The 25,593-nt window shown below is 39.5% G+C and overlaps 1 protein-coding gene across 5 annotated transcripts in view; it reads right to left on the bottom strand.

The window, feature by feature from the left end:
• Positions 1 to 2,182: 2,182 nt before the first annotated feature.
• Positions 2,183 to 25,593, bottom strand: part of NKTR (natural killer cell triggering receptor) — a 41,497-nt gene continuing 18,086 nt past the window's right edge. For 2 of the 5 annotated variants that reach the window (XM_083822069.1, XM_083822073.1), the window contains 11 exons: positions 17,598 to 17,627; positions 16,624 to 16,769; positions 15,426 to 15,648; positions 14,726 to 14,881; positions 13,459 to 13,546; positions 11,456 to 11,601; positions 7,483 to 10,410; positions 7,146 to 7,241; positions 6,765 to 6,824; positions 6,082 to 6,180; positions 2,183 to 4,615 (listed from right to left, as the gene is read on the bottom strand). In XM_083822069.1, coding sequence (XP_083678195.1) covers positions 4,537 to 4,615; positions 6,082 to 6,180; positions 6,765 to 6,824; positions 7,146 to 7,241; positions 7,483 to 10,410; positions 11,456 to 11,601; positions 13,459 to 13,546; positions 14,726 to 14,881; positions 15,426 to 15,648; positions 16,624 to 16,769; positions 17,598 to 17,627 — 4,051 coding nt within the window. In that variant the 3' untranslated portion in view covers positions 2,183 to 4,536. The remainder of the gene's footprint in view (positions 4,616 to 6,081; positions 6,181 to 6,764; positions 6,825 to 7,145; positions 7,242 to 7,482; positions 10,411 to 11,455; positions 11,602 to 13,458; positions 13,547 to 14,725; positions 14,882 to 15,425; positions 15,649 to 16,623; positions 16,770 to 17,597; positions 17,628 to 25,593) is intronic. The other 3 variants (XM_083822070.1, XM_083822072.1, XM_083822071.1) reach the window with 3 other exon arrangements.

The following is a 25,593-nucleotide window of genomic DNA, read 5'->3' as shown; positions in this document are numbered from 1 at the left end:
CGGGGAGCATCCGTGGGGAACGCTCCCTCTCCCCATCCGCCCCTTGGTGGAGTAAGGAGAGTTGGTTTTTTTTTGGGCAGCACCGTGCTCTTTCAAGGGCACGCTCACATCACAGCAAGCAGCAATTAATGCCAAATTAACGACGCCCCCCCCAGTCTTCGTGCCTCTGCTGCAATTGTGAAATATTGCTTCCATTAAAAGCAAACCAAAAAATAAATCAGAGGCTGGTTTCGTGCGTGCAGTCCCATCGCAGAGGGCCAGGCAGACCTTATTAAATCCGTGGTCGGGTCCCTTTAATGGTTTAGGATTTTTTAACAGTTTTGCCTTCCCACAGTCAGGCTCTGCTCGAGCATTTCAAAACCAGGGAAAACCATGACTGTTTCACAACCGTATGGAAAAAAGAAATGTATTTATATGGACGTTAAGTAGAGGTGGAGCCTGCAGAGCTTTATCTCCTCGTGATTTAAATCCCAGGCAGCGCTGGGTTTGGAAATTACACCAGCTGGATCACAGAGTGCAGCTCAAGGTCATCTAAACACTGCGCTCGGCTCCCAACTGTAAGCGTGATCATCACGCACCACCAAAGCCATCGAGAGAAATTTAATCCACCGCCAGATACTTGGTGATCTTCAGAAAGAGCACTTCAAATGCTTCTTACCCTCGAGTGTGACGACACAAATAACCCTTGTTTAAAAAGCAATACGGGAGCAGGAGCGAAGGCTCCCTGCGTGTAGATACGGTAGGAAAGCTGCATTTATGCCGGGGCCCTGTAAATGCATGCTTTGTGCAAACCAATTCCTCATCTGATCGACAGCCCTGCAGCCAGGCAGCTCGTTTGTTATCTTCTTATTCTCGACAAGTTCGGAGGAAAGCACGTTACCTGCAGCTGGAGGCGGCGCGCCTGCCCCGCGGAGCTGCCCCACAACAATACTCCGGGTGCTGGGCAGCAGGGAGCCTATTGCCAAAACAACCAGGAACACAGACCTGACCTTCGGAACCAGATTTAAAACACGTTTCCCCCATCCCAAACCCGTTATAATCAAGAAAGAGCTAAGTAATACATTGCAGGATTAAGATATTTTTTTTCTTTTTAATAGGAAAAAGTCCTTAACAAGGAGGACGTAGCAGGGTGGCACCTACCCTATTTTTTAACGGCGCAGCGCCCTGCCGCCAGCCCGCAGGAGGGGACAGCTCGACCTCTGCAGGAGCAGCCCCGCAGCCCCTGGGCTGCTCCGCTGTCCGCTTTCTGCACGGCCCACGGCTGCTCAGGCACAGAAGGGAACATTTTGCACGCAAAAGCGAGCGAGGCTGACTCTCCAACAATGAGGAAGAGGAAACCTGTTTCGTATTAGTGCAACACAAGTTGTCTGACATTTCTTCTGCTATTTTGTCCGCCATCTTCCCTCCCAAACCAAGGTGGCCCCTCAGGCTTTCCCTACCTTGAATTCCCATTTTTACACCTTTTATTGCTACGGCTCACATCACCTGGTGTTACTTCTTTCTCCTGCGTGGAGTTTCTTGTGCTGCCTCCCCCAAAGCCATGTTCCCACGTCTGGGAAATGCCAGGTCAGCCGGATCATGCTGAGGCCTAAATTAAACAGGGCGACACCTCCGCTTGCCCTCGCCCACAAGGAAATCCATTTTTTAAACCTTAGACCAAGGCAATTCATCTTTCCATTAGGACAGAGCTGGCATATCCAATGAAATCCAGTTTCCCTGGAACAGAAGGTCTGCAAGACTAATGGATTAGTGTGCTGAGCCATTACATCTGCTGACTTCAACTGACACCACATCTCCCATGTGCTACGGAAACGATGTGGGAATGTAAATTTGGGAAAGAATATTTAGCAGGGCAGTTAAACTCCGCACATTCAGAGATTTCCGCCAAGATCTGTTAAGTGTATCTGTTCACAAAGGGTAAGAAACTGTCATGTACCGTGAGGAAACGGCGAGACCTCAAATCACTTGGAAATTTCAAAATATTTGTTCCTCCGATGACTATTACGTAAACCTAGTGCGGAGTCCTGCAGAGGAATTGTTCTCTATCTAGGTCAGGAGAAGGAAAGACAACTTGCAGTCTTGCAAGGGACAAGCAGCTACAGAAATTGAAGCGCATCTCTCATTTTCCTGTACGTTTCCCTCAAGCAGCAAATGGATTTTTCCAGATTTAGAGAAAACAGCATTTGCAGATATGTACAAAAGTTTATTTTACAAACAGCAACTACTTTTGAATAACAAAATTGCAAAAACAGACCGACATTAGAAAACCAGCTCCGTGGTGCATTTTCTATTTGAAGCACAATTTAACAGAACTCACCAAGTAAAAATACTTCCCCCCCTTCCCTCACATCCCTCCCCAGCCATCTACCAGATGGAACTTCTTTATAAAGCTTTAATTCAAGATACGAAATAGACATCGGTAACATTGCAGCGATTCTGGACAACTACAATTGATTGACACTATATCTATTTCGCTACCTTTTCCTGGCCTTAAAAAAAATCAACTTAGATCTGAAATGTGACAAAATCAGATTCTGGAGCAATTTAGTTTGAGGAAACATTGAGTGACAACGCTTACGTTTGTAACTTTTGTTACACCACTAGCCCACTAGTGCTATTTTCTCTGTAGGGGAAAAAACAAATTACTTAAAACTACGGAACTGTGACAAACGTTACCTTGAGTTAGCAAAGAAATATTTATTTGAGACTCCGAAATGGCTGCTACCGTTCAAAAAGAAATCTGCAAACATACTGATTTGAGTAATGCATTTGAACATTAAGTACATTTATAAGAACCTTACAAAATACTGATTTGAAAGGACTACGTGCAAGCAGTTTTTCATTGAATTACAAGCGCAGGAGTTTAAGTTCAGGACTTTGGGTTCTTCTAAAAAGGGGGAAAACTGTGTGACAGATTCCGTTTTAGGAACCTGTGCACAAATGTCTTATTTAGCTGGTCATGTACAGACGTGCAGGGCATCATCAGTCTTCAAATTTCACTTTAAGCTTTCTTTTCATGTTTCAGAAGTGTACCAAAAGCTAATTCGGAGTAGCTTAATTCAATAAAAAAACAGTATGAATTGATGTCTAAGCAAGAAATTACTACTTTTTATTTTCAAAGCTGTTGGGTCCTGATGAGATTAAAAAGTCATTTTCAAGGTTTGAAAACATTCAAGAAAACTAAAGCATCTCAAGGTATTACAGAAAGTCAGTAACGAAAGTAGTTATAGTACAACAGTACTCCTTAGCTCTAATAAAGCTACGTTAGTATGTTTTTGTTTTTACTACAGACCCCGCTTTTCAGGGTACGACATTATGCCATTAAAAAATGGTCTCTTAGTATACAACTTTCTAAACACTGAAAAACTTTATAAATGATTTTAAATTGACTCAGTCAGAATATTGCAAAAAAATTACGCTCTTCAGCTTTAAGTCTATGTTTTTTGCAAGCCATTTACCTGTAACATGTAGTCATTTTTGGTATTAAACTTCGCTTGGAAAGTACTTTCCACACTTTATCAGGCATCCCAGTATTTTCATAGTCATTTCACTTTAACAATATATAATTCAGGACCTGCACACTGATATTCCCTCTGGCAAATGGGATACATCTGCAGACATTTTATAAAGGAACCATTATGGTTTATTTTCTCAAAACTTATCGCTTACGTTTTTAAGAAGTGTTTTGAACAAACTCATATTCAAGTTTACACCATTCAACTTCAAAATGTGTTGAAGTACGCCAAGCGCAGCCGTAGGAATTTAAGTGGGACCGCTCAGAAACACTTCTTTAGCCTCTAAAGAACGCTGCAATTTAACACAAACTTGGCTTTTAAATGCAAAAGTTTAGACAGGTTGGATTTTGAGATCAAAACTAACTCATCACACTTTCGCTCGCTGCTTGTCAGTTTGACAATTCCTGTTGTGTGTAACCTCACCCTTCTGAGCAGACTTCTGTAACACCACAGCACAGGAAGGATTAAGACATCGTGGCAGTCTTTGTTTTCATCAACTAGCTGCTGTATATACACTCTATATAACGCAACAGTCACACAAGACAGCATGGAACCCACCTTCCAGCTCTAAAAAAAACATTTTAATAAACTAGAAATGCCAGCCTTTGTAAGAAGTTCTTCACAGTTTTATAGTTGCTAACGTATTGAACAGTAACAGGCAGAAAGCCTTAAGGTGTTTATAAACATACTTGAAGACAGTACTGGTTGCTGCACCGAGAAAAGTGGCGTCAGCAAACTCACCTAAGTGTCATTCATGGCTTGGAAAATCCGATTCGAGGAAATAAAACCCTTTTTTTCTATTTTGTAAAAGTAGCGTTTGACATAAAAAACAGTTGAGTTGAGCTTCAGTACTTCTCTCCTTAAGTATAGTCAGTCAAGCGAGTTCACTGATAAATGGTAAAGTTTCAGCTAGCTCAGTAAACATCCTTCAACTTCACTTGTGACATCCTCAGAACAGTTCTGTTTTTAAACATAACACTGACAAACTTATTAAATACAGTTTCAATCATCAAAGACATTTTCAGCTATACCCACTGCTTTCACTGGGACTTCGGTTGTTGGAGTAACTGCGATCACTTTCACTGTCAGAGCCATACGATCTACAAAGAAAAGATTGAATTCTTCAAAATTTTATTTTGAGCTTTAAATTCAAAATTGCATCATGTCAAAAAATTGAAGCAGATGCACGAGACAAGAAGAAGACAGTCATGTATATAACAACTGAAACATACAATAATGGACACTCAAAATTAAAGTAGTCATTAACTTTATGTGCTGAATACCCTGTGCAACTCAAGTCAAACTGTGATTGTAACTATAAGATTTCCTCCTTTCATCAATACAGCTAAGAAATCATCCAAAAAACAGCTAAGTTTTTGTTAATGCTACCAGCTGACTAAGAAGTATATTCTAACAAATACAGTTTTATTTCTCAACCAAAGTGATTTTGCAGCTCCTTGCCTTTACATATTGCAATTTGAAGTTCGAAGAAGGATCTGAATAATTAGGCTCCATAACAACAACAGGAGCGCGTGAGTGTCTGCAGAAGGGAAATAATACATTCAAATGTTCTGGCTTATCCAAACCAAAAGAATTCCAAGCTCAGCACCTGGCCAAGCATAAAGAAATGGTACAGATTGTTTCAGATAAGCCACAAAACATATTCAAATTATACAGAATGAACTTTAATTAGACATTTTCTAGCCTCACGCCTGTAAGGGAAGCTTTCTGAATGGATAGGCATATCCTAATCAAGCATTGTTTCTCTGATGCTTCCCGACATCCCAAAACACGGATTTTGGAATGATTTCCACACTTTTCATTAATACAATTAATTTCCCCTCCGACACATGAAGAAGTTGTCTTACTGTCAGAATCTGATGAGGAAACAGGTGACACCAGAGTCCATTAAGAGGTGATACTACATCATGAAAAAACGAGTATGAGAACAGCAGAGGATGAAAATTTACAGCAGCCAGATACCTGTCTGACTTACTGCTGAAGTTTATGCCCTATATAAAGATCGCATTCTACTTCTATCTCTGTTGAAATGTGCTCACTTGCACCTATGGTAATTCCCCTGGACTGAGTAGGATAATTTAGCTTAAATTTATAGTAGTGCAAACAGTGACACCAGAAGCACACCAGATTTGCTGGTTAAGATGTTCTTTCAAAACATGTTCTAGGAAGTTAAAAATTAATTCTGGATAGCGCTGTAATTTTTCACTTCCTCTGCAGATGCTTTTTGGCTAGACTGCAAAAGTGGTTTTTAAAAAAAAAAGTATTCACCATCCAATGGAATTCTTCGCATACCAGGTAGCTTTTAATTTGTAACAGGGCACCTGATTTAAATCTTAAGAGCTAGTTCACTGCAGGATTTTAAAAACCACTTAAGGGCAGCATTATTAAAAAATTATATGCTTACTTTGAACATGTACGGATTTATATATGCAATATATTTTTATGGTTGGGGAAAGAGACTGTAGTCTTCATGAACTTAAAGTACGTACTTTGCAAATTCTTTTGCATAAATATGGTATGAGAGACATGCAAGTAAATAACATACCTGGATCGCCTATCGTAACTTCTAGATCTCCGATAGCTGTCACTCCTTTTACTTCTACTTCGGCTTCTGCTATAGTAACTATCATACGTGTATGACCTGCTTTAAAGGGAAAACAAAGTCATTGTAGATTTACAGTTCCTTGCCTAAAATGTCAATTATTTCAAATGCATGACACTTAGATGCAAAGAGATGTATCGCCATATAGAATTTACTCTTGAAGGATGGGGAAAACAGGGTAATTCTAAGTTTTTGTAGAAGTTTAAATACCAGAATTCAGTATTATCAAAACAACATTAAACTTATTAATCTACAAGAGACTTAGTAAGCATTTAAAGTTTCGAGTTTTTACCACAAATGGTATGTGAAATAAAAACTTGCTTTCAGAGGTATTAACAAACAACAAAATTATTCCCATTTATATTTCATTTTTATATTCCATTTAACAATAAAGGGAAATGTGCTCACCATTATTTATGCCATACCATCCCCTATCACTGTAACACCAGTATGACTTGGTTATTTTCCAAGCGTCTCATTTATGTTATTCTTGCTTTGGTTGCTCTCAAAGTTGCTAACACGACAGTACATTTTTAAATGGCACAGATGCAGCGGTACTCTTACACTAAGATATTTTTACAGTAAATACATTCATTTCAGAGTTGGTACAGAACTACAATCCATACCTGGATCGGCTGTGATGACCATAGGAACTACTTCTTGATCTGCTTCTACTATAGGTTCGACTGACAAACAAAAACAAAACACTTTGTGTTAAGTTAATCAAGAACAAGTGCTGAACAGGGAAGAAGGGGAAAGAGGAGGGGAACATGATTTTCTCAGAATTCCTTACTCATACTGTAAAACATGAAATACAATTCCTTTTCAGTAACAGGAAATTTCAAAATCTGATTGTTTTAACTTGCATGTTTCAAGCAGATGCTTCAGACAGCAGCATGCGCTGCTAAGCCCATTTCCAACTTGCTCAGAGACTGAAGCATCAGGGTTCTGGGCACCATTTACTGGTCTGCTAATAGACTTCAAAATTAACAATTAGAGAAACTTACCTACGACTCTTGTAACTGTGGTAGGAACTACTTCGACTTCTTGACCGATCTCTACTATACCAGCCTCTGCTTCGGCTTCTCGTATAGCTTCTTGACCTACAATCAAGAAACAATGTTTGAAAAGCACAAAACAGAATAACTCAAGTGAAGAGCACAAGAACACGGGAAGCAAAAGCATTTTAAACCTTTATCTTTCAAGCTAATTATTTATCCCATACGTGCTAAAATATACAGCGTTGTTTAAAAGAAAAACATAAGCTGAGATCAAGAAAAATGTGCCTTGAGAATATTGGGAACTTTCAAGTTAACACAAAGAACAGGAACATGAATGCCTTACCTATACGAATATGTAGAACTTCGGGATCGACTTCTGGAGTGGCTGTAAGACAGAGACCTTGTTCGGTGTCTGGATTTAGATTCAGATTTACTTCGTGACCTACTGAGACTCCTGGATGGGCTATTGTCATCTCTACTTGGAGACTCTTCCTCACTGGAACTTTCTTGGTTCCTCGGCCTTCGATTTAGCCGTGCTGTTTTCCTAACCTCATCAAACAGAGATCCAGGCCTTACTTTATTTTTAGCTTTTATTTCAATCCTTAAACCTGCTGGTTTAGGCTCTGGTGCTGAAGCTACATTCTTTACTTCTGTGGCAGCACTAATTGTAGCTGGTTGCAAGTTACCAACGCCTTGCAAAGGCTTCCATTTATTATCGATTGGATTGCTTTGTGTATTTTCAGTGATTTCACTTTTTAAACTACAATCTTTAGTGTTAGACACAGGGACAGAGTTGTTTTCTTGCTTCACTGTTTCTTTTTCTTCTTTAATATTAACAAAGTCTATAACATTGTTTCCTAATTTGACAGCATCTTGTTCAGGAGGCTGTAAATCTTTGTTTGTACTAGCACTTAAAGCCTGAGGTTTGGCAGTGAGAATGACAGGAGATGTGTCCACAACCACCTTCCCTGGTGAGTTACGGTCTGGAGTGCAAATCTCCATGTTGTCATCTGTCTGAACAACATCTTCCAACCCATTCTGGTTACCTTCCTCAACATGTTTAGTCTCATTCTTGCAAGCAGTCACTTTTATTCCTGAGTTTAAAATATTGGCTGAAGGGTTTGGATCAACCTTATCTTTATTAAGGTTACTGTGATCTGGTGAGGCATCAGTAGTGCTTTTACCTGGAAGGTTTTCATCCGTACAAGGCTTTTCACCATTTCCCATTTTGTCTTTGACTACTTCATCCTTTTCAGAAGCTTGCTGTTTTTTATCCTTTACGTCCCTGGTAAGCTGCTTTTCTTTTTTATCGTCCTTGATAACTGGCTTTTCATTTATATCATCATCATCCTCTTCACCAAACTCCAGCGGGGGCTGCCAATGAAACATTTCTTTTCTTTTCTGAACTTTGTGTTTCTTCTCCTTTTTTCCTTTGGATTTTTCTTTTGCTTTTTTGGAGTGCGATTTTTTAAGAGTTTTTTTTGATTCATGTTTGGCCTTTTTTGACTTTCCTCTAGTATTTGTTGAGCTAGAATGAGAACTCTCAGATTCGGAAGATGACAACTGCTTGCTCATCTTCCACGTACAATCAGAATCCAGATAGCCTTCTGAGGAATTTGATTTTTTTATCCTTTTGGTAACGCTAAGTTCTGTATCAGATCCTGATGTGGCCTCTCCTTCCTCTTTACCAGAGGAGGGTCTGGAATCTGCCCTACTACGCCTAGCCTCTCCCCTTTCTGAGTTCGATTCAGAGTCCCATTTGCTACCTGAATAGGATTTTCGTTTACTTTTTGCACCACCTCTAGGTTGCTCAGATGATTTCTCTTTAATGGCGTTGTTTTTAGAACGATCAGCATCCCGTTCACACTTGGATTTCTCCTCCCCTCTCACCAAACTTAAGTTGCTTTTATCCTGTTGCTGAGCATCTCCTTCCAACTGAAAATGGCCTTCTTTTTCTTGGGCTCCTTTCACTTTGCTGGAATGCTCACTGTCAGTAGAGAAGTCAGAAGACGATAAACTGTCACTCTCTTTCAGTCCTTGAGAAGACTCGTCGTAGTCTTTTGTACATTTATAAGGGAGAGTGCTTTCAGAGCTTGTTTCCTGCCTTAGTTTAAGGGACCGAGCGTTCTGATCACCTGATGTAGATTTTCTTTTGCTTCTGTGCCTATCATCATCACTAAGGGAATAATAAGATGTTGACTCACTATAACCCGACCTGTCACTGCGGTATTTACTCGGTGACGGTGATCTGCCAGAAGAACGAGATTTTGTTCTTGAGCTAGACAGACTTCTAGACCTCGTGTAAGATCTTGAGTATGACCTGCTTCGGGAGGACCTGCTTCTCGATCGCGGCCAACTATCCGAGCTTCTATCGCTACGATATTTGGAATAACCACTTCGGTCACTATCTGAACTCCTTTGTCGTTTTCGGAACGAGGAAGAAGCGTTAGCCTCTTTAACAACAACTACACTATAATTAGTTTGGGTGGGTATTAAATGGGTTGTTTTAGCTTTCATTTCCTGAATTCGCTCATAGGATGGCTTCCATGGTTTCTGCCCAGGCTTCCACCTTGAAGGTGGTGGGCTATCACTTAAGGGTATGACAGGGAGGCTTTCTGGGACAACCGGTGGTACAACGACTTTATCTGTCGGCAGTACAACTGCTCTTACAGGGTCAGCAGTCTTGTTCAGCTTGTTTTCATTTAATCGTGTCGAAGTATTTCGTGGAGAGTTGGAAACAGTCTTTTGATGCTTAGGGCTAGGACTTGATCTTGATCTACTTCGGGAACGTGATGATTTAGAGGCTGATCTTGATCTGGAACTTCGAGAATAAGACCTTGATTTAGACCTAGATCTGGACCTGGACCTGTAGTATGACCGAGTGTCTCTGCTTGATAAAGTTGATGAACTCTGGTCTTCCTTATCAGATTTAGACCAGTCTCTTCTGGATGAATGTCTAGAAGATGATGAAGAAGAACGAGACTTCCTCTCACGATCACAAGATGACTTCTTCCTCCTGACGAAGGAATGAGAGGATTCCACATCTGACGAAGCTGATGTCTTCTTTTTTTTCGTTTGCTTGTGCTTCTTGAAATGCTTCTGCTTTTTAGACTTCTTTTTATGTTTCACTTTCTTTTTCTCTTTTCTGTGCTTTTTGTGGTGGCTGGAATATCTCACAGTACTCAGATCAGAATAGCCGTTATGTGACCAAGATCTTGATCTCCGTGATGCACTTCTTTCATCCCATCTGCTTGTACACGGGTCACTCAACCTTAAAAACAAACAAGCAAGCCCCACGCTAAGTGGAAATTCTGTAAGAACTTCGTAAGTATTTTCCCCTCTCCCTGTCCCAAGGCAATTAATGAGGTTTATGAACTATACAAATCCCTGCATTTACCACCAGACAACTGTGTTTTGAATGAGCTTGTTACACTTGTTTTAAGTCATGGAATTACAAGACTATGAAGAAAGCTACCACTTCTCTGTAAGAGATGAATCCGACATCACCACCGAATTGTGCACATTGTAAACCCACGCAAAGAGATTTAATCACCCTAGTCCACATCATTTTGAACTCTGCAACTATGGGATTTATAAACTATGTTTAAATGTATTTTTTAATCACCTTATTTAGGTACTATTTAGCTAGTACAATGCAATAAATTGTATGCACTCAGTATATAAAAAGGTTTGGTAAACATTTGCAATTTTTCAATATGTTCTTCAGTTCTGCATTTGGGGTTTATCTAACATTTTGATACAAGCTCAGATTATCAAGTCATCAGAAATTCTGGAAAGTCAGCTACATCGCAGAGCTGGTAACAGTAAAAAGAACATGAAGCTAAAACTTAATATAGGCTTTGTGGATTTGGTTGTCTTACTTATTATCAAAAAAACAGTTAACCAAGTTCAAGGCTAAAGGAAATCTGACGTGACTATCTCAGAGGAAAGCAGTAGGAAATTGGACAGGTAAATTAATTTCTTCTTAATCATTGAAGATAGTACCATCAGAAATAACTACTCTGTGACCTTACGCTTTTTCAGCACGTGTTGATCTGCTGTCACATCACCAAAGAAGAAAAGTTATAGGAAATATTACAAGAAAGATTCCATTTAAATTCAGAACACTGGAAGTGGGAAGATATTAAATACAAAGATAGTTTTACGCATTTTATTCAGTCAAACAGGAATGACATGGAACAGCTATATAACCTATTATTATTATATAATATATATATAATATATATATTATTATATAACCTATTATTGCTTGTGTTAAAAAAAAATCATTTTAAAATGTGCAGTAAGGATCTTACTTATCGCCTTTACTCCACTTTTCTCCACTAGGTGGTCTATATGTTCGTAATCTCTGCATTTCCTCTTTCCAGTGAGGAGGAGTCTCACTACTCTCATCATCATCGGATTCAGAACATGACCGCGATCGAGGTGGGGTGTGATACCGCTATAAAACCAAAGACAGACAATTACTTTTTATATTATACAGCCTCCTTTAAAGAAAAAAATATATTCTGTATCTGGTACCTTTCATACAAGTTTTGCATGCATCTTCATAACAAGCCAGACAATGTTATTTACACAAAGGGCAGGAAGAACACAAATTCTGAATTCCCTGCCAAAGATATCCACTTTTGGTATGCATATATGCTATAGGTGAGCCTGATTACATAGCTAGCTGTCTTTTCATACTCTGAGGGCACTTCTCAAAGCCTGAGAGGGGCCAGCTAACCTGTTTTTCCAAAACATAAAATGCAAAAATTAGGAAGTCAAGTTCTCTTTACATTACACTTTTTGGAATAACACAATTACAGCAGATAACCAAACTTCCCCCCTCCTCCAGGATACTAAAGCACGGATGTTTCAGTTCAGTTAGCAGATACTTAGCTGCCTGTAATCATAAAAACAGGCTCTGTTTCAAAAGTCACTGCTGTTCAGCCCTTCAGAAATGGGCAGTTTAAGACATCTGCTAAGCAAAAAATCTTTCAAAAAAGTGTAATGAAGCTTCATGCTAGAAAATGATGCTTAGGCACAACATTTAAAAAGGTAAGAAGAGCTTTTTCTGCAGCAGCAGAAAAACGGTCATAATATTGCCAAGTCATTATTTTCCATTACCCAGTTGGATACACACTTAGGTAACTCATACGAGGAAATTAGATGCTCCTTGACTCAATTAACAAAGAAGAAAAACATCTGGGTTTTACTCAATTATTTTGAGCCACTTATAAAATAAGCGATATGTGGAAAAAAACCTAGACTGTCTCCCAGAATAAAAAGAGAAAGATGAATGCATTGGTTTACATAGAATTCATTTAAGAAATATCTTCTTACTTTCTCCCTCTTCAACTGACTGAAAATCAACAGTTTTGGGCCCCGTATCATGGATTGAAGAAGGGATGAGAAAACTTTTGCTTAAGAACAGTGGCACTAATGCAAAAGCAAAAGTTACCAGAGCACTGAAATAGGAATGAGAGCTAAAGAAGCAGTGACAGCCTTCACAAAGTAGGAAAAAAACGGACTGTGCAGTTGCAAAAAGCCTTCTGTCCAAGCATGGCAAAAAGTAACTTCTTGCCTGTGCACTGTTATCTGAAATTACACAGACTTCATCTCAGGCAGGAGAGCGGATGAAATTTGGCAAACTATGTTAACTAGCTAGAAACAGAAACAAAAGATATACTTAAACTGTTAGTTCTGCTTTTTGACATTTTGACAAGTGATTCTGCCAGTGTTGCCAGAAAAATTGTTTATCAGCAACATATGCACAATTAGACACTGTAAGTATATCTCTTATCCTTCCAGTTCTGATATGTCAGAAAGGGCTGTACATACTTAGAACACTTCAGAACAGCCTTGTCTGCTGTTATACAGAAACAGTCCTAGTGTTTAGGAGAAACAGTGAGGAAATCCAAGCAATGGAGAGAGTAAAAGCTTGTCTTTTCTCATTGCTTCAGATCTTGCAGCTTGCCTAGGATGAACCTTTGCTGACTTCATTTCAGTCTTTACAAAGAAATAATTTTATTCTTATGTTTGAAGCTACTTCTTACGGCTGACACTACTCTTGTAGCTGGGTAAGCCTTTGTTTTCCCAAACAATGCTTAGGCAAGAAGACATTAAGAAGAAGGATAAGGAAAAAGCACTGCAAAATGAACTACTTGGCAACAAGATTTCAACCTTCTAAGCTTGAATCTACTGTAGGTCAACAACAGTTACAGTGCCACACAAAGCCTTCAAGGAAATTCAAAGTTCAAAGCTCAAGGTCAGACAAGATACTTTGGGTGAGAGGAAATAAGAGTAAGCCACATACTATTGTGCCTCTTCCTTTAATTTTTCGTCCAGATTTAGAGACTGATGGTTTCTGGTCGGTTAGAACTGGTGTAGCATCAAGAAGCTTCCTAAAGAAATTAATAAAATATGAGCGTACACAAAAAACGCAAGCAATTTTATCTTAAACTTAATTTTAAATTAATCATGCAAAGTATCTTAATCACCTATTTTGATATGGCAGAACTGAGAATTTAGCAACTGGCTTTCCAAGAAGCAAGCCAGCCACACACAGACCTGCGATGAAAGCCAATCAATACATACTGGTTTTCAACCAGCTCTGCAGATCTGACCTGCCTTTGTGATAAATAAAGGCTAACAATGAACTTCCAAAGTACTCTGCTACAGCTTTTCTAAAGCAGCTAACTTATGTTTAGTGGACAAATCGGGAAGATGACATGGTAAGAACAGTTTCAAGATCGCAGCAGTTACACAACAATGCCTTAGCAGGCAGAGTGGCAGGTCATAACAGTCCCCAAGTTCTAAAGCCTTCTTTCTTTCCTCAGCAAGAAGTAATTCAGTATTCCTTTTTACACAGTTTGAAAGAAGCAGATACAAAAGCTTTGAAAACATGAGTAAAGAAGAAAGAGCTTACAGCAGACTATACCTGAATTAAAACAAATAAAGTGATTGGCTTTTAGATATGCCCAGGAGTGTGCTATATTAACTCTTCTGAATCCAAAGGTGAAGAAATTTGATGGAAAAAAAATTGCAATTGGGTAGGCATGCAAAACAAATTGAAAGCAACTTGTGAATGCATGACTTCCTTTCTACTAAGGATATGTACTTTCTCCTATTCTAAAAAAATCAAACTGCTGTAAGATTCTGTTAGACTGATTTTGCACTAAAGTTTGATCCTTTAGTCTAAGAAAATTGAAAAATTACCTCTCCTACTGAAGTTTACCTTGCAATCAAATATCGGCTATATTTTACCTTGCAAAATTTTCTCTGGAATTAACGAACCTTGTTTTTCTGCATCACCTGTAATTGTGTTTAAGGTCAAAATATGCATGACCCTTAAGGACTGATGAAAGTATTTTATGAGTTTTCACTGAAAAAAACTGAACCACATTGAAAGGAAAATTCCAAAGAAAAACAGTAAACAGGACAGGTAAATTGCCTCATTTGGAGATTCTGACACTATAGCCATCCCTTGCTGTAAGTTCTGGTAAAATAATGTTAGTAAGAAAGTTTTATGCATAGTTTCTACCACGAACGTCAACACAATAATAAAACTCAATGTTCCTTACGGCTCAGGTTCTGCATTGACAACAGGCACATCTCTTCTTAGCAAAAATCTATTTTCAGGCACTGGGGGAATTTCTTCAGGACGTACGACAGGCTTATCCCTCTTTGTGCTAACATCAGCTGCTTTTTCTGTTACATCGCTCTTGTCAGAAAGGCTGCTGGGAGGAAAAATAAGTTTATAAATAAAAATCAATGACAAACACCACCGTTCAGGTTCCCACAATAAGCCCACGTGATGCAACAAGCTTTCAGATGACTTAGAAGGTGTTTCATTAACAGCTCATTTTAAGCTAAAGGAAGGACAGTGCGTTATTAGAAGTAAGGTTCAGTTCTCACACTACAGCAAACAATTTTGCTTTTAATTCGCCATTTGTCATAAAATATTTTTAAAATATAAATAAAGTATGAATCAAAGGTCTCTATTTGCCTAACATTACATTAACACAGGTATAGCAAATCCCAAACGCTTTAACATGCTAGACGTTTATTTCAAAGTTACTCTACATTCTATCTACAAAGATCTTTAACTGTTTCATAGAGAAGTCTACCCAACAAGCTCAGCTTTAGTGATTTGTTTAAAAAAAAAATCGAAATCCAAACTTACAGAATAAAAGCACCTTCATATTAATTGCTTAAGTACTTCACGAAAAAGCAAAATTTATCAAATTCCTCTGACATTCTTAAATTTGAGAAAGTAGTCACCATCTTTGGTTTGAGGTTCGCTTGCATCTTGAATCCTCTTTTTTCCTCTCCTCCTTTCTCCGTTTTCTTGATTGTTTTGCTTTAGCTCTTCTTTTACGCTTTCTTCTTCTGCTTCTTTCATTTTCAGCTTCGCTTTCAGATGAACTTTCTGAAGAGCTTGATGCACTGGAGGAGGATTCGGACTCTTCTGATTCAGAACATACTTTCTTCTTCTTCTCCAAAGCTTAGAAACAGATATTATAATATTTACAGCGTGCACATATGCATGTAACACGTAGTGTGTATATAAATATAACACAAGATATACAACTTTATATATGCGAATACACACGTGCTTCTCCAGAGGATCTGTGTGTAAACCATGAGCATTTTTTTTTTTAACAGTAAGGTTTGTTAAAGAACAATTATATGGATTTATTGTGCCGTGTAAACCAATAAAGTTACACAGATATTTTCCAACAAAGATGGTTGTAAAAAATACCTTCAGTGAACTGTAAGAACCTCCATGCACAGCTTCTGCCATCTAAGATACTGCAAAGCCAAAGCATTTTTATGATAAGCCATACACTGAAATTTATAACTGAAGTTAAACATCCACATGTGCCAAGCTTTGCCATCCTCTCCTTTCTGCATTCCCATACTTTTACATTATCTTTCCTCGGATTCTCTCCGCAGGACATAAAAAACACATTATCCTTGAGGAAAGTCAAAACTAAAGTTAAAATATCCTAACTCATAACAACCTGAAGCTTTACAGCACCTGTCCAAAGACATATCTAACACCATCTATTTCCTATGAATTCTCACTAAAAGGTAAATTATGTTGACTATGTTTATGGCAGATATTAACTTGACATATCTTATAATAAACCTTCAGAAACTGCACAAAATTCTGCATCAAGAATAGCTTCTGTTTAGATTACCGTCTTTCAAACTCAGAAAAATAAGTCAATTTCTTTTGAGTATGTCACATGAACCTAAAAAATTAATTAAGGAGACCAGGAAGCAGGCATACGTTTTCTAAAGCACAAAGGTTTAGGTCAGAAAACCTTTTCCCTTGCTGTGCCTTACTCACCTACGCCAACCTTTAAGTTTTAAGGGATTGTTAGAACTAAATTAAGATTCTAGATGCTGGCACAATTTTTATACTCTGAAAAAAATGTCAACATTCAATTAACTTCAGCATACGTATGCTTACCATCCTTTGCTGGTTTCGTAACAAGCACCCCACAGTCAATAACTCGTACATCTGCATAGGGTCTACTGGCAGTATCGGTTTTCAGATTTTCTATTTGCTCTATTACTTCAAAACCAGAAATAACCAGTCCAAAGACAACATGTACGCTGCAGAAATAAAACATTTGGGAAGTACAGCATTTATATCTCGCTTTTTCTCCGATGAATTTCAGATTTAAAAAGTCATTCTGAAATAGAAACATTCAGCTTCACTGGCATCGACTAGCCTTTAAAAGATATTAAAAAAATCTTATTTTTAACTTTATTACTTTTATATTTACAACAATAAGACTTCATGTAATGGAGGTCTGCTCTGGTTCAACATGATGTCATTCTACTCTCTTCTAGCAGGCACTGAACAGGTCATAATTTCTCATCCACCTTACTTTTGAAATTTTGTGTAATAGACAGATCAAATACAGACAGCACAGAAGCACAGCTTTCCCCAGAAAAAGCATTTTTAGGTCTACGCAATCTCAGCCTACGCGTTCCCACTGACATTGAAGGTGCAATTATTAACAAATCCCCAATTCTGTTCTACTGCCCCACAGTCCTCTTTCCTTCCTCCAATTGCCCTATAACTTGCACTTCCAGGAACTTACATATTCTGGAGATAAAACAGGTCACAAAAAGTACTATAAAAACATGTTAAACTTGACATTTCAACTTGATTTGGGGGCTGAGGGCAGCAACCAGATTTAAATAAATGAATATTAAGATCAAGGGCCTTCCAAGTTTTCAAATCGTTTTAGGAAATAAGTTGCAATTTGAAATATTTATAGAACTCAAATTTTAGTTTCCCATCTTTTTCTATCATATAAACTTTCACAGAAGTAAGAGTGTTTCCCCACCGCTGTCTACTGCCAACACGATACGCGAAGCCTCATGAATAAACTTGGAATTTATTCATCGCTGAAGAAACTATAAAGGACTTACCCATCGAGATGAGGAGCAGGCTTTGTTGTTCTGTTTGACAAACAGCGAGATGGTAAGATGGTAAAAAAAAATCAAGGATTCAGATGAAGTAAGAGGAGAATGTCACAGAAAAAAAGGTGAAGGTAAGACAAAATAGTGAAAAAATCCAGTTACATACACGGAATTAAAAACCTTACAGATTACACATACAGGCCTTTTTTTTTCCTTTAATCTTATCTTTTACATGAATTTTGTTTAAAGTTTAGCTAACTGTGCATACTTGAAAGTTGCACCAAATACCATTGGATGCATGCAAAAAACAATATTCAAACGCCTTTACATACACGCTCAAATATAACTCACTAACATCTTTAATCGCAAAGATACAATTTGGAAATAAGTACTGGCCAACTAATGGAATTTAACGTTTCTGAAACTGTTCTTACATTACAAGGTCACTTTAAAGTCAGTTCTATTTAAAAAAGGAACAGGAAAACAGAGTTATCATATGTGATAGATTCTTTGCCTTTTTTTTTTTTTCCTATTTTATTACTTTCCATCTACTTGATTGGCCTCAGGACTCACAATACAAAGCAATACTACTTTAACCACCAAGACTACAGCAATTCAGCTTATAAGCTCACAGGCTTCCCCAAAGCAACAGTAGCACAATGCAAGCAGACATTGTAAGGTACTCTATACCCTATTTCTGGGATAAATTCGGACTTTCTCCCTTTTTTTTCAGGTTCCCACGTTCAGCTGTTTCCAGCCCAAAGGGGAAACGCCACTGCACGACATTTTGCACAGAGGTGGTGGTGGTGGGAGCTACGCCAAATTTCCAAGCTGACTTTTAATTGGGACAGCCAAGGCTGTGCATATGCAGCTGTATTTTAAGATTCACCTTTTTGGTGTCAATGCTGTGACCTCGTACCTTTCTCTGTCCTCTTCTAGAAGGGAAAGGAAATTAATGCGGGCATACCTAAGGGAGTAATGTTGCCCAGAGAACCAGGCTGCACAGACAAATTCAATGAGGAACATCAGAACTTGCATTGATCTTATATACTGGGGGAAACGAGGGGAGGTGAAATAAATGTCAATCTAATCTGCATTTGAAGCTATTTTATTATTTGAAAACATTCTCCCTCTCTTCCCGAGGCACTATTTTGACTTTCCAGCTTTCTTCCACTGTACTACACTCTCAAAAAAATAAAAATAAAAACCCCACAGGGCCCAGATGCTTCTCGTTGGTACAACAAAGTCAGGTTCTCACTGCTACAAGGAAATAACTCCAGATAAAGCACGTAGCTTCATTCTGGCTTTCAGCTAGGAGGCCACAGAGCACTGCAGTGCTGGGACACGTGCCAGAAGCTGGAACCGCAATCAGGAGTGCTTACACTCTGATTTTTCTAAGCTCCAAACACCGACCAGACCTTCTACTTCTGTAATCCTAAATATTACAAAAAACAAAGGGAAAGAAACGCTATCAAGAAGACGTCTCATCTCTCGGCAGCAGGGGCTGATCTTTGTTTTTCCCTCGCTAGCCCAGCACGTGGCTACAAACGGAAAAAGTCTCAGAGCTTTGGGAGTTCGGTAAGCAAAAGTTAACTGCAATAACAACCTGCTGTTAGGTGAACGTTTTTGGCAGGCTTAAACGACAAAGCTGATTTAAAGTAGTGAAAAATAGAAGTGGGTTACTTCAGTGAAACCAACAGTCAACGAGTCTTAGCGTTTGGAGTTAGCTCGAGAAAGCAACAGGTTCAAACACGCCTGCTACGAATGCTGCAGCAGCGTGCTCCTGCCATGCTGCAGCAGCACTTGGAGGCCAATTGAGCAAATTATTTAAGCAAATTATTTAAGTACTTTCTTTGGCCTGGTCCTTGATAAGCAAGGAAATGGATGGCTGGTAACTAGTAAAGCCATTTAGTTTCTTTCATTACGCTGGCAATTTGATAGAGCGGACAGGATTTTTCTCATTTGCCTGGTCACGAAGTGGAAGCACACAGAAAAGCATTACCCAAAAGCAAACTTCTCAGATGCACAAGGAGGAGTCGGGCAACTTGCAAGACTTTCCACGGGAAGCAGAAACCAAACTCCTCCTTGTGCTTCTGAAAAGTTCCCTCATCGCGAGGTTAGGGCTGGAACACTGCAATCATTCTGCAAACATTTGCACCTTAGAAGACCACGTCAAAGCTCTTTTTGCCTGTGTTCCACCTTACATTTCTTGAACACTGACTTCAAAACTGCCCCAGGAGAAAACCTACTTACTACTTCTGCACTACAGAAACCTAGTCAGGATGAGTCCCTCCCAAGAAAGAGTGTTTTATTAAAACATTTCTATACAGAAGTTTTATAATTTAAAACATTCAACATCTGCCTTATTATAGATGTTATTATCCGTGTTATTTGCAGAAGGACAAATATCTTTACTCACCCCCCAATTTAAAGAAAATTGGTTTAAGATATTGGTGAAGAGAAGAACATCTTTTCGATAAAAGCACCTTTTTTGCCCACCCCCCCCCGAGAGCCTCAGACCTAACAAAGGACTCAAAGCACGTAACAATATGATCAGAAAAACAAGGAAGATTAAAAACAGAAAGAGAAAAGAAAAGGACACAGCCTTAGAGGAATGAGACATTACCTTTGGAGCGCACGATGTAACACTGTTTCTGTAAATTTTACACAAAAATGGCAGAAATAAATTGTAATACATTTTCAGACAAAACTGAGTCTATGTTTTATTAAATACAAGTTTAAAATTAATATTAATCAAGTTGTATGCAGAACAAGGATGCCTAAAAGAGGGCTCTAAATTTTCTTTAGAATACAAGGTACTTTGAAAACTACAGTAAGTTCTCTTTAAAAACAAAAAGAAACCTACAGACATAGCCTGCTTGCATCCACTATTACACAGGAAAACTGTTAGAAAAGAGAATCCTCCCAGTTCCCTCTGAGCCTCAATCCAAGTGTCAGAACACATGCACAACTTTAAGCAGATGAATAACGGATTTCAATGGGTTTATTCACATGCTCGCAGTTACATAGGTGTTCAAATGCTCGTCTGAACCCAGTCCTAGGTAAATACTTCATAAGATGGCAGCCCGCAAGTGAAATGGTTTGGTTTACCAAATGAAACGTGTCAGTAAGTGCACAGCTTCTTATATTTCGTAGTTAGCTTGTACCTCCCTTGTATTATGAAGCTTTTCTAAAACTAAGAAAAAAAGGTGCTCTCTAAAATATGTGCAAAGCTATGATTGCTTGTGTTAAGAATTAGAGAAAAACAAAAATGCTGCGGGTGCAAGAGCACAAAGCACGTGCACCAGCTAGTTCTGTGCTTTTGCTCCGGTATAATTCTCATGAGCAGCTGTAACTTCAAAATACACTATCAGTTAAGTATAAATCTATGCTTTTTCTCCCATAAAGACTATTAACTCTGAATTATCTCTCTGCATATCTAAGCAGTGAAATCATCCATTTGTAACTTACGGCAAATATCATCCTATGAATGCTTCCACATGGGCTGTACATCTACGTAAACCTGACCAAACCAACAGGACCTGCTTACGTGACAAGTGCACATACATCGCCTCTGCTCAAGGATAACGTGAATTTTTTGTAGTTCTCTTTCATATTCCTGTAAACTGTTCAATAATCAGCTCAAAGTTATTTCATTCAAAGTTAAAAAAAAAAAAGCGTTGATTAGAAAAATACCTGGTTTGGGACACTGAAGGAAAAAAAAACTTAGAAGTGAGCCACTTAATAAGCTAGTAACATTCAGAAATCACTTGTAAAATCCAACCCAAAAATCTTCACCATTGATTTTAGCCTTTAGCCATTTAGCAGTTCCAAGAAGTTAATTTATTTAAATTTAGTAACTAGACACCACCATACATTGAAAAGATTTTTGAACCAAAAAGCTATTTAGTTTGGAGCAAGAAAAAAAGCTTGAGAGCCACGTTAACTGACAATACCGTCAATATGGGGAAAAATAAATTCTAATGAATAGCAAAACAGCCTCAAATTTTAAATAGCTTTTAACACAAAGGCAAGAACTATTAGCTGTTTGAGCTGATAACGAACAAAACCTAGCACTCCTCGAAGTTGCAATAAGAAGGTATCAGCCTCGGTAGTTTAGAGGAATACATGACTCAATAGCAAGGTGGTAAGTCAATTATACAAAGCTTCCAAGTGACAAAGAAGTTGGTTACTCTTTTTGCCTCCTGTTGTTCTCTTTATGTCTCGTTCTGCACATTCACTTTTCTACTTCTGTAGTAAATACAGCTCAGTAGATTTTGGATGACTTAACAGAAGCACAGTTACTTGTTAGCACTTGTAGAATCAGTAGACTCCCAAGTTTTATAGTGCTTTATATATTAATTTCCGTAAGGGTGGCACTTATTTTGTATTACAACTTACTAGCAGGCTGGGCGGGGCCACAGGCACAAGGGAGTTGCTCAAAGAGATGAGATAGCTTCATCAGATCAGCTCGTCTGAGAAGCAAAATACATTGCCCCAGAAGAACATCACCCAGCAAGTAATACAGTCGCTGAGCTGGAGAATCCAAGAACGGGCTGAATATTCCCCTTGGCTCTCAATCTGTGACCTGAAGACCCCAGAGGCATTTCTGTAATACTCTAGATGCATAACTTCACTCCCAATAACAACAGTATATAACTTAAAAAAACATTTTCAACAACAGTCCAAAACAGGTGCTGGAATATACAGAAAAAGGAAGATGTTTCTAATGTGGTTCCTGTCAACGTCCACCCCATCCAAGAAATTCTGGATCTTAACATCAACATGGAAACAGGACAATTAAAAAAAAAAGATTATCACGCTCAGGTTGTGCTTAGAACTCTTGTTAAGTAACTGGCTTTAAAAAAAATGAAAGAAATTACTCACAGAAAAGAAATACATTAATAGTGGAGCTATCTGAAAATATAAATAGCTAATTTATAAACTAGGGTCTTACAAATGTCTTCAATACAAATCTGCAATAAAATGCTGTAACAGACCCCTTTGGGTACAGAAAGTTGAAATTCCAGCATTTCACAAAGCCAGACAGCCTGTGTGTCCTTTCTGCTGGATCTCAGTAAGATGCTTCCCATCTGACTAGGTTAAGATACATGTGTGAATGACTTGGTATACGTAAAGTGCATATGCATGAAAATCTTAATCCTGCTGTAGCCAAACATTCTTCTTTTAACCTAACTGCTACCCCTATTCAAGTAGGAAAAAACATAGTCAATGAGCATTAAACATAAGACTTCTGACATATACCTACTCTGGACTCTACTTTTGCCTCTTGCCAATTTCTACTCATGCTTTACATTTATTCTTCTTCAATTGGCATCACTGAGGCTTCCCAACTTCACTTGCACCGTTTTTTTTTTCGATGTCCAGTTCTCTACTGTTGCTTATGAATGCTTCAACACATTCACGCATACCTGAGGAATTCCTGATGAATCAAAGAAAACTGATGATACTTTAGAATTGGTCAGATGCTTCGTTAACTGGTCTGAGCTTCCATTTCAAGTAAACTGATCACTGTGGCTCAACTTTTAATGATTTTTAGTCTTGTTGCGACCAGTTTGCTAGTGCAGTCTGCCAAGGAGATATTTGCTGCCTGATTTGCTACTATAAAGACTAGTTATTCCAAATGACGCTCATCCGTGGTAAGTGGGGGAAGTACTTTTGATGAGTAAGTAAAAATGTTATATTCAGGATTCTTATTATTATTTTAGCCCCAATCAAACAAATATTTACATAAAAAATAACTTATTTGCACACCTTATTTGCTACTTTGGGAAACGATATGATAGAGGAATTCAGAATTCTAATCCCTGAAGTTATTTATGCACTATAACAAATGTAAATGTTTAAAAAAGCTTGACTGAGATGAGCTATTTCCTTTTCTATAAATAGAATCAGTAAATTAAACATTCAGATTTAAAAATCTAAGGACTGAAGATTTCCACTTAAGACTGCCTTTCACATAATTCTCAGGTTATGCATTTGAAGAATACTTTTCCTAATGATAAACTAATGAATAATTGAGCTACTTCTTTGAGTAGAAGGACAATTTAATTTCAACTTAAAGCACACCACTTAAGGAAATAAAAGAAAAGCTGTAGAGATGCAAAGTATACTCCCTAACGTAATCAAACAAGTGTCAAACAAAACTTATTGCTTTAAAATATTGCATTTTAAAGTTAAAAGTCAGAAACTGTCTAGCTATAATCTTTAGCTGTTTTCTACTTTGAAACTGCAAATTCAAACTCTATATATTATGAAGGAGAAGCCAAGTTTCACTTTTTTCAAAGTGCATAGATTGCTGACTTTGTGTTTCACCATCCATCCTTGCCTATTTGTAAATCCAGTTATCGGACACAAATCTGACTTCAAATTGACCGTATACAAGCACATCTGCCTTTATGAGCAGCCTCAGTAGCTTCCTATGGATTCTGTAATTGCACCTATTCCCAGGATGAGCTGCGGCACTGGAGACCAAATAAGGGATTGAGTTTAAATGCCAAAGCTTGAATATATTAAAAAAGGCATCTGCAAGTGTATTCAGCTTACACAGCAAGGTTGTGGTGGCAAAGGGGCTGCAGGGGTGGCCTCTGTGAGCAGAGCCCAGCAGCTGCCCCATGGCAGATCAGAGCCAGCTCCACAGCAGATCCATGAGTTACACTGGTTGGGCCTCTGGGAGAACAGATTTAAGGGGAAAAACCTGCTGTGCTACAGCAGCTGGGAGAGAGGGGTGAGAAATGTGAGAGAAGCAGCCCTGCAGCCCCCAGGGTGAGTGCAGCAGGAGGGCAGGAGGTGCTCCAGGCACGCAGCACAATCCCCCTGCGGCCTGTGGAGAGGCCCCCGGTGGAGCAGGCTGTCCCCCTGCAGCCCACGGGTCCCACACGGAGCAGATCTCCACGCTGCAGCCCGTGGAGGAGCCCCCGGTGGAGCAGGTGGATGTGGCCTGGAGGAGGCTGCGGCCCACGGAGAGCCCCCGCAGGAGCAGGCCCCGGGCCGGAGCTGCAGCCCGTGGAGAGGAGCCCCCGCAGGAGCAGGGGGTCTGGGGGGAGCTGCCGCCCGTGGGGGACCCGTGCTGGAGCAGTTTGCTCCTGGGGGATGGACCCCGTGGTACGGAGCCGTGTGGGAGCAGGTCTTGAAGTTTATGGAAAACCCACACAGGATCAGGTCGGGAAGGACGGCATCCCGTGGGAGGGACTCCACATAGTGCAGGGGCAGAGCACGATACATAATACAATGTGTGAACAGTTGTCTGATGGGCTGGGGCTCTAAGTGTTATAATAAATGGGATTAGAGCAGGCTGGCAGCCAGTCACTAGTGGGGCTCCCCAGGGCTCCCTTTTAGGGCCAGTTCTCTTTAATGTTTCCATAAATTACTTGGACAGAGGACTTGAATGTATACGAAGTCTGCAGACAACACTAAACGAGAACGAGCTGTTCACTCCCTTGGGAGTGGAGAGGCCTCGCAGAGAGATCTTGGCAGACTCAAAGGCTGGGCAGTCACCAACAATATGAAGTTTAACAAGTGCTGGGTTCTGCACATAGGACAGGGGCAGCCCTGGCTGTATGTACAGACTGAGGGACAAGAGGCCGGAGAGCAGCCCCACAGAAAGGGATGTGGGGGTTCTGCTCAGTGGCCAGGTGAATGTGAGCAAACAAGAGTGCCCTGACAGACAGGAGGGCTTTCAGCATCAGCTCAAGCAGCGCGTGCAGTTTCGGGCAGTACACACTTCTACTAGCATCCAAAGGAAGGCCACAAGAATAGGTCTTGCCCTCTAGACCTTTCACTATGACGAATGGCTGAGGACCCTTGGCTTGTTCAGAGCAGGGCAGGCCGAGGGGAGGCCTCATGGCGGCCTGCAGCTCCCTCACGAGGGGAGCGGAGGGGCAGGCGCTGAGCTCTGCTCTCTGGGGACAGCGACAGGACCCGAGGGAATGGCATGGAGCTGGGACAGGGGAGGGTCAGGCTGGGGGTTAGGGACAGGTTCTGC

This window comes from Anser anser (genome assembly GCF_964211835.1).
Source record: "Anser anser genome assembly, chromosome: 2".
Classification (NCBI taxonomy): Eukaryota; Metazoa; Chordata; class Aves; order Anseriformes; family Anatidae; genus Anser; species Anser anser.
The sequence above is the reverse complement of the archived record's forward strand: the minus strand, read 5'-3'. Positions and strand labels throughout refer to the sequence as shown.